Source organism: Trachemys scripta, chromosome 7 (genome assembly GCF_013100865.1).
Source record: "Trachemys scripta elegans isolate TJP31775 chromosome 7, CAS_Tse_1.0, whole genome shotgun sequence".
NCBI lineage: Eukaryota > Metazoa > Chordata > Testudines > Emydidae > Trachemys > Trachemys scripta.
Window position 1 is genome coordinate 52,433,556 of NC_048304.1, and position 8,608 is coordinate 52,442,163.

An 8,608-nucleotide genomic window follows, 5' to 3' on the forward strand; every position below is an offset into this window, starting at 1 on the left:
GTGTTTTTCTCCTCCAGATAATAAATGCACATCCTTTTCTCTGGTCTTATGTGATGATCTGTAATAGACTGCCACCAGTAACCAATCTGGTTAATAGATTTTAAGTTCAGAGTGAACAATTATGATCCTATATGACCTGCATTACACAAGCCATAACATTGTACTTATTTGTTTTCCCCTTCCTTCCCCTTTTTTTGTTGTACAATAAGATTAACTGTTCGGAGCAGGGACTGTCTTTTCCTTCTCTGTCTATGAACATCTGACAAAATTGCTTTCTGCTTTAGGGCTAACTTCATCAGTAAACACCCTCATGCAAGAAACTGTCTTTATTAATTACCTCTATAAAATGCTTTGCACAGCTGTGAGCAATAGAGATTGTGTGTATTGATGTTGGTGTTGTGGGCGGAAAGAAAGAGGCTGGCTGCCTACATCCAGGAAAGGATGGCTCGTCAAACAGTCATCACTGGAGCAAGAGAGGAACGGGGAGGGTTCATTTTGAAGATAAAAAAGAAATGGCAGGGAACTGTGTTGGAATGGGACACAGATAACCTGTATGGGGGCATGGGAAGGTGGTTCCAGATGCCTAGGATGAGCATAATCATTTTCAGGATACAGAGGGTTAACATCCATCTTTTTTGGTAGGCATTTGAAAAGGATGAAAGTATGTTGCAGTCACAGAAGAAGAAAACTACTGTTGCTCTAAAAGACTGTATAGAACTCTTTACTACAATGGAAACGCTTGGTGAACATGACCCTTGGTAAGTTTACCACCCAGCTGTTTGGCAGACATATTACTTGGACTGACTTTATATAAAAATAATAAAATAACAATATTGTTTGGGTAAAGGTTTCCCCACACTATTCTTTCTGAGCATCTTACTATCCTACCCCTGTTCCCACAGCCACAGCTCTGCCACTGCACCTCGGTCCTCAGCAGCAAGAGAGGGAATGTTACCTTAACAAAAACAAAACCCAATTACTCTATTGCCTTTAGAAAGCTGCTGTAGTTATTATTCTTAGGCTCTGTGTAGTTCTGCCATCTCAAACTTGACCTTTACTCATGCTGTTGTAGTCCTAACACCCCACCCTGTATGGTTCTCTCACTCTACCTCATTTCTTACCAGGTGGAAGCAGGCTGAGCCAGTGCTCTCTAACACACTACTACCTTTGTTCTAATGCTCCAGCGAAACTGACAAAATGTCTTCACTTCAGAAACTTGGAAATCTAGTCACTTTCACTCTGCCACTTGGGCAGAGAGTACAGCAGAGGGAAGGGAGGAGCAGAGGGGAGGATTGGAAAGGAAGCAAATAAGGATAGAAGACAAGATAGGAAGAGGAGAGGGGGGAAAGACGTGCTGAAAATACAGTGCTCCAGGAGTTTTTCTTACAGCTCATCCTGGCTCCTGCATTCCGTCAGAAGAGGAGAGAGATACTGAGCAATGGCATTTGGGTAGCAGTAGGTGGGGGGACATGGTGAGTGCGCGAAGGCGGCGGGGAGGATGTACTAGGGGAAGAAGAGATTGCATATGTGAGGAAAAATCAGAGTGATGTTCTCAAAGCCTATTTAAAAAAATAAAATAAAAAGACAAAGGTGACTACAGCCTGGGCTAGAGATAGGCATTTTATATGTTAATCAAAAAAATACTGTTTGTAAAGGGGTTTGAGACCCTTGGATAGAAGGCAGATATCGAAGGTGGTTCGTGCCTATTTTATACTCCTTTCTCAGGTACTGCCCTAACTGCAAGAAGCATCAGCAGGCCACAAAGAAGTTTGATCTATGGTCTTTGCCCAGGATTTTGGTGGTGCATTTAAAACGCTTCTCGTACAACAGATACTGGAGGGATAAACTTGACACTGTGGTTGAATTCCCCATCAGGTAAGGTTCTTTACCAGCAAGGTATAACTGGGCAGAGCAAGAAACTCCACTTTTGATGTAGCGATTGTATGGGCTCCTCATTGGAGACATAGCTCAGGATAGGATTCTGCCTCCAGAGCCACAAGCCAGTAAACCTTAGTGAACCTCTAGTAATTGTGCTGGAAAGGGGGTGCTACTTGTACTTGTGATACCTGGAGCTATGACTGCAGAGCTCCTGAGCTTAACAGGGATGGGCCTGGCCACTATTTGGCTAGGATGCTGCTAAGAAAATCCGGTGTTGCAGAAAGTGGTATTGGTGATTCCACATCTTTACAATTCCCTCAGAGTCAGTTTTGAACCTGTGTCCCAGCAGACCCTGAACAACTTTTGTCCTTTAAAGATCCTATGACAATTTTCATGAGTGTCAGGGTGGAGAGCGTTGGCAACAGCGTGTCCAGGCCAAGTTCTACGCCAGAGATTTCTATGCTGCCTAACCTCCCCTGCAGCTTCACTGAATATTCTTTCCTTCCCTTCCAAAATACCAGCTGTGTAGATCTGCTAGGACAGGGGTAGGCAACCTATGGCACGCATGCCGAAGGCGGCACACGAGCTGATTTTCAGTGGCACTCTCACTGCCTGGGTCCTGGCCACCAGTCTGGGAGGCTCTGCATTTTAATTTAATTTTAAATGAAGCTTCTTAAACATTTTAAAAACCTTATTTACTTTACATAGAACAATAGTTTAGTTATATATTATAGACTTCTAGAAAGAGACCTAAAAATGTTAAAATGTATTACTGGCACGCAAAACCTTAAATTAGAGTGAATAAATGAAGACTTGGCCCACCACTTCTGAAAGGTTGCCGACCCCTATGCTAGGATTTCCAGTTCAGTGTTACCTCTACTTAAACAGTAGTGTGCAGCACTTGGAAAGAAAGGTGCTATATACGTGTGAGGTATGAAAGTTGTTCATCTGGCAAAGCATAGCAGGAGTCCTCTTTGGGTAATGGTATCTGTTTCCTGGAAGTACATGCAGTAATACCTGGGGATCCTTCTTGGAAGTCAGGTATCAGTGTTATTTCTGATCTCTGTGTCCACAATGCTCCTGGAATGGGTCGCTGGCAGGCGTTGAACCTGACACCTCTGGATCTAAAAGCATGATCCTCTTACTGTAGTAGACTCTCTATGTAGATGTCTATACTTTGACCCATCAACCTTTTCTCCAATCGGGGATACTGCAGATTATGTATTCCTTACGACACCCAATCTTAAACCAAATTTCACACCCTCGATAATCTGTACGTTATTCCCTGATAACCAGAAACTTCTGTGCTTAAACTCTGTACTGTTCACTTTTTTTTAAACATCATCTTAATAAAATTTTTAAATCCCTCCTTTAGGGGAGGATGGAGCCATGCTGTTAGCGTGGATTACATGTATGTTGCATGACCATCAGCGTCGTCCCTCTGTATCCTCTACCAAGAGAAGGCCTTGCACTCATCCATACATCTCAGGCACTACCATCCCACTGCAGGACATAGGGCCCTACCCAGTGCTGCTCCAATCCCTCATATGGAAGAGTTTGACTTGTTCATGCTTATTTTACATTGATTGCTGTTGGCATGGCACTTAGCCATCCTCTCTCACTAACCACACAACAATACTTGAGTTTGCCAGTAACTGTCATTCCTGACAGCAAACAAACTGGCTGATGCCATCCATATTACAGGTGCCTAAGGGGGTGACATCACTGGCTTGTGGGTCAAATAGGTCATAAATAATTAAAAAGGAAAACCAGCATTGATTGGGGCAGGTTAGCCCTTGGCCCGGTGCTGCTGTTTACAATGATTCATGATTACTAGGCCTTTCTCTTATTATGTGTACAATAACAATGTGTTCTTACTTTTTTCTCAGGGATTTGAACATGTCTGAGTTTGTCTGTGACCCAATAGCTGATCCATATGTGTATGACCTCATTGCAGTGTCCAATCACTATGGAGCTATGGGAGTAGGCCACTGTGAGTAACTACCTGTCTGTTCTTTATCTGCAGGTAGGCGGGAGGGCTGTGTGCATATGGGAAAATCACTGTCGGGAGAGCAGTGACTCTCTTGGGGGTGGGGAATCATGATGGATGGGCACTAGTGGGTGGGGATGTTGGGGCTGCAAGTTGCTCAAGCCATCCCTATATTTCGCAGCTGTGGTTCTGCCCTGAAAGCCAAGGGAGCAAATTCAATCAGAGTTTACAGCGCCCACCCCTTAACCCCTTGGCGGTCCATGGATTGATATAATGGGCTTCCTGTAAGGAGGCAGGCAGTAAAGGATGTGCTCCACCCCATTTAAACCTCATCAGCAACAGGAAGCTGCTAGCCATGTGCTAGGCTGCTGCATCCACACCGGGATCTGGCCACTGTGGAGGGCGGGGCCTTGGCTAATGAAGATGAAATTAGGACAGTTGGTAGGACTGGTTGGAAAGCTGTTTGGGCAGCATTAAATTTCAATGCTGACATCACAACAAATGTAATGTTCAGCTGTAGTTTCCTGTGCACCTACTGTATTTTATGGGACACGTTCTGGCAAACAGTAGAACTGTTAACCATTAAAATAGGAATAAGAATACACTGTGCAATGAAACTGGTTGGTAACACTGCTTCTGGAACCTGAATTTCTGCTGTTCCTCACTCTGGTGCTTACTGTGCAATGTGATGCATTGTATAGTTTTTTGCCTTTTTATTATCCTTGTTTTAAAAAAAAAAAAAAAAAAAAAAAAAGAGAAATGATATGGAAGGACTTGTCTTACGGTGTTTGGGAATGCCTTACTGTGTAGGGACGTGGCTAGCTTTTCCAGTGGAGGCTGTACATTCCTTCCACTAGCAAATGCTCACATCTGTGTGCAGCACCTGTAGACTTAAGAAAGCTCTCTATTGCACATGGTCAGTGTCCTGTGAGGCTGAGAGCAGGATGGAATTTAGCAGGATTCAAAACAAGATTGGCCTTCTGTATGTACAACAAGGAAAACCGCAGTTAGCATTAGATTAGGATTATTTTAAAACGTAAATTTGGAGTGGGTATAAGCCCTCTGCTTCAGAGCAAAAGCCAACCACTGACTGAAGGATCAAAGAGAAATTTAAGTTTCTTACACCCTCCTCTGAAGCATTTAGGATGGGCCACTGTTTATAATAGGATTGTGGATTAGATGGACCTAGCCTCTGATCCACTGTGTTCCAGTGTTACTGATATCGCTTCTGAGCAATGAAGCCCAAGCTCCAACTTCTTTCTCTTCCCCCGCACACTTACTTTGTACCTCTTATAGATGGAGTTATCAGAATTGAGTGTGATCAGGGTATTACAGTTACACTAGTGAGCCCTCTGCCTTACTGCTGAATGTAGATAGTCACTCTGTTTGTGTGACAGATACTGCATATGCAAAGAACAAAGTGAATGGCAAATGGTACTACTTTGATGACAGCAGTGTATCAATGGCTTCTGAAGATCAAATAGTGGTGAGTACTTGGGCTTAGACTAATTCAAGATGGGGGAAATCCCCAGATATAAAACCCAGGAACATGCTGGGATGGACCCAGATGTTTCCTGCCTCTGTTAATCTAATCATCATAAATGTAGGCTAGAATCTGCTGTGGATTGAGGTCAGATTCAAGCTGACGATGCTGTGAAGGAGCAGCAGACTTTCATAGAATCATAGAATATCAGGGTTGGAAGGGACCTCAGGAGGTCATCTAGTCCAACCCCCTGCTCAAAGCAGGACCAATCCCCAGACAGATTTTTGCCCCAGATGCCTAAATGGCCCCCTCAAGGATTGAACTCACAACCCTGGGTTTAGCAAGCCAATGCTCAAACCACTGAGCTATCCCTCCTGGCCCCTGCATCGTGCTGCTGAGGTTGCTCTATGCGTTTTGGAATGGGTCCAATGTCCCTTCCTGCATGAAAAGCCATTGGAGGGGATTTTCTTTTGTTACAAGGACATCTCTGCAAAGATTCCCTGGCTGAGGTTCCTGCTAATACACCTTTGTGTGGAGGGGCTGGCTTCTCAGAGCAAAGCCTGAATGGCTTGCCCCTGAGCCTGATAGGCTACAGCCTTCCCAGGATCTGTGGGGTGGGTACCTGGGCTGTCCAGCTCTCTGCACAGACAGTGGGGAAGAGAGGGCACTAAGGTGATATGAAAGCATTTCCTGGATTGTTTCTCTTGTTTTAGATATTGAGGCTCCATAAATCTCTACATACAGCCTATATTACAGGCCATGCTTCCCCCTAGGCCTCCAGCCTCCACATGAGGCAGAGAAGTACTGAGCTGCCCTATTGGGAGTCAGCTTTCCAGAACTGTGCTTCGTGGATGGTTTCTTTTCCTCAGATTGGTTTTCTTTCCTTGTTTGGCAGACGAAAGCTGCATATGTGCTATTCTATCAGCGGCGGGACAGCAAGCAGCACGTAGCCCCGTCTCTGCCTGCAGAAAGTGAGCTGGCATCGGAAGAGTGTGATGGCATGGATACCAACTGAGCCCAGCCTGCTGCGCTCAGACTGCTCGGTAGAGTTCTTTGTTTGACGCCATGTCTGGAGCATCTGAGAATTGCTGTTTTGCCTTCAGTAGGATTCTCAAGCAGGAAATCTAGTGTTGGGGGCTTAGTGCCCAGTGTCGTAAGATAGCACTGGGGAGCCAAGAGTGAGCTGACACGGGGTATCTAGAGGCCAAAAATTATATATATATCAAAGCTTCAATAAAATTTTTGTAAATCTGGCTAGACTGTGTGGCTGGAGCTGGGGAAGGAGAGGCTTGGGCTGGGCTGAGTTGTGGGGCTGGGGCCTGGGGCGGAGAGGGTGACTGCAGGGTGTTGCAGAGGTGACAGAGGTGTTATTTGGGCATGAACGCTACTCCTGTGGTGTGCCTGTTGACAGCTCTGTGCATAGCTGTCAGGCCCAGTCCAGATTTTCTCTGTCTAATCCCATCAGCTTTAGTGTCCGGAATTTCTGCTACTGCTACGGCACCAGCAGTGCCTCTTCCACACTCCCCAGTCCATGTGGCCACAGCTCCTGGTGTCTCTTCTTCTTTCTGCCTTTGCACCTTTTTTCCTGTGCTGAGCAGCCGGGTGCATTTGCTCTGGTCCCTGTATGCTGGTGACATCTTTGACTATTCTGGGCAGCTGAGCCATGGGCCTTTCCCACATTCAGACATATCATTTTGGTCCCAAAAAAGTAGGAAATTCATTGGAAATGAAATGCAGCCCCCCGGGCCACTGCTGCATGGAGAGAGCTGTACTCTGATTGCAAAATATACGCACTCCTGTGTGTACGATAGGATTTCAGCTCTGGCTCCTGCTCTTAGCACTATCACAGGGTGAGGTCTTAGCCTTTGAGACCCTAAATTCAGCTCTTGTCCTATTCATTCATATTCCACAGTCCTTTTTGCCAGTTCCCATGGAAACCTGCTGATGATCCCTAGAATGACAAGCCCACGATTGAGTTTGTCCCCTTGCCCCACACCCCTGTGAAACCTTGGGGGTTCTGTGCACCAGTGATCACAGCTTCCGTGTGATCTCCACAGCTGCTGTGTAGACGGCTTACATACCACCACCTCCCAGATGCTAATCCTTTCCAGGAGCTGGCCCAGTCAGAAAGTGGCCTCACTCCAGTCCAGTGCTAACTCTTCCCTCTCTCCACTGCTGTCCACACTAGTTCCATGCCACTGCCATCCCATACAGGCACTGCCAGCTGTCCAGGCCTCCCACTTGTTTATTTCCTAGAAGTTAAAGGGGGGGGAGGAGGAGGAAAGGCACCGTGTGGGAACGCAGTACAGGATTAAAGCTGCATTCGCTAGTTTTGCTGTAAAGGAGAAGGGAGCTGCTGTGTCCCCAGCCCTCTGGTTAGCATTGCGCTACTGCTCTGCAGAGCAGCTCTTTTAAAGCACTGAGGTTTGAGTTGTTTAGCTCATAATTGCTGATGCTTCTACTGTTTGGTTCTTGGTTTGTTTGGGTTTTTACACCTGGCTTAAGTGGATATTATGTTTCTTTTCTGTCCCCCTCACTAGGGGTTAAGTATAAACTGTAGCACTGCACTGGGTTTTTTTGTTTAGCATCTTTGATCGTGGGTTTTCCACCCTTTTAAAGTAAAGATTTGGGGAGACAGTGGGGAAAAAGTAAGAAAAGATCCTGTTAAAAATGAAGAACAACATAATGTAACAAATGTGGTTCCCCTTCTATATTGACACAAGAAACCTTGCCACTTTCCTTTGTATGGTCAGATTGAAAAGGCATCCATCGGGCTGAAGGCTGATTCTTGGATGCTGAATTGAAATCTCTTCTAATATACTGCAGTAAAAAGGGTGACAGGAATCTGGCCTTCTCCTCTGCCTGTCAGCTGATTGGGTTCTGATTGGTGTGTACATTCTGTATAATGTCAAATCTGCTTTTAGACTGGCACTTTGTAAGTGACTGGCTTTATTGTACAAAGAGGAAATAAAGAAGTGTGGTTTGCACTGAATTGGGACTTTCTAGTGTTGTCAACCTTGCTTCTCTGAATTCGGATCAGAATGAATAGGTCATCACTCTAGGACACAGGCTGGTTCACAGGGGACTGCCCCTGGGAGGAGGCTGAAAGGCAGGAGGGGAATGCTGGTACCACAAGGAGTTCCAGCTTATCTCCTACTTACTGATCCCCCAAGCACAGGTGGCCCACATGAAGTGCACACACTGCTACCATAAGAATGACCATATGGGGTCAGACCAAAGGTCCATCTAGCCCAGTA

At 45.6% G+C, this 8,608-nt stretch overlaps 1 protein-coding gene across 3 annotated transcripts in view; it reads left to right on the plus strand.

Annotated features, from left to right (window-relative positions):
* The window catches only part of USP4 (ubiquitin specific peptidase 4), a 149,660-nt gene extending 141,311 nt beyond the window's left edge, over nt 1-8,349 (plus strand). For all 3 annotated transcript variants that reach the window (XM_034777089.1, XM_034777090.1, XM_034777091.1), the window contains 5 exons: nt 643-758; nt 1,726-1,875; nt 3,768-3,871; nt 5,266-5,354; nt 6,247-8,349. In XM_034777089.1, coding sequence (XP_034632980.1) covers nt 643-758; nt 1,726-1,875; nt 3,768-3,871; nt 5,266-5,354; nt 6,247-6,366 — 579 coding nt within the window. In that variant the 3' untranslated portion in view covers nt 6,367-8,349. The remainder of the gene's footprint in view (nt 1-642; nt 759-1,725; nt 1,876-3,767; nt 3,872-5,265; nt 5,355-6,246) is intronic.
* The last annotated feature ends 259 nt before the right edge of the window (nt 8,350-8,608 follow it).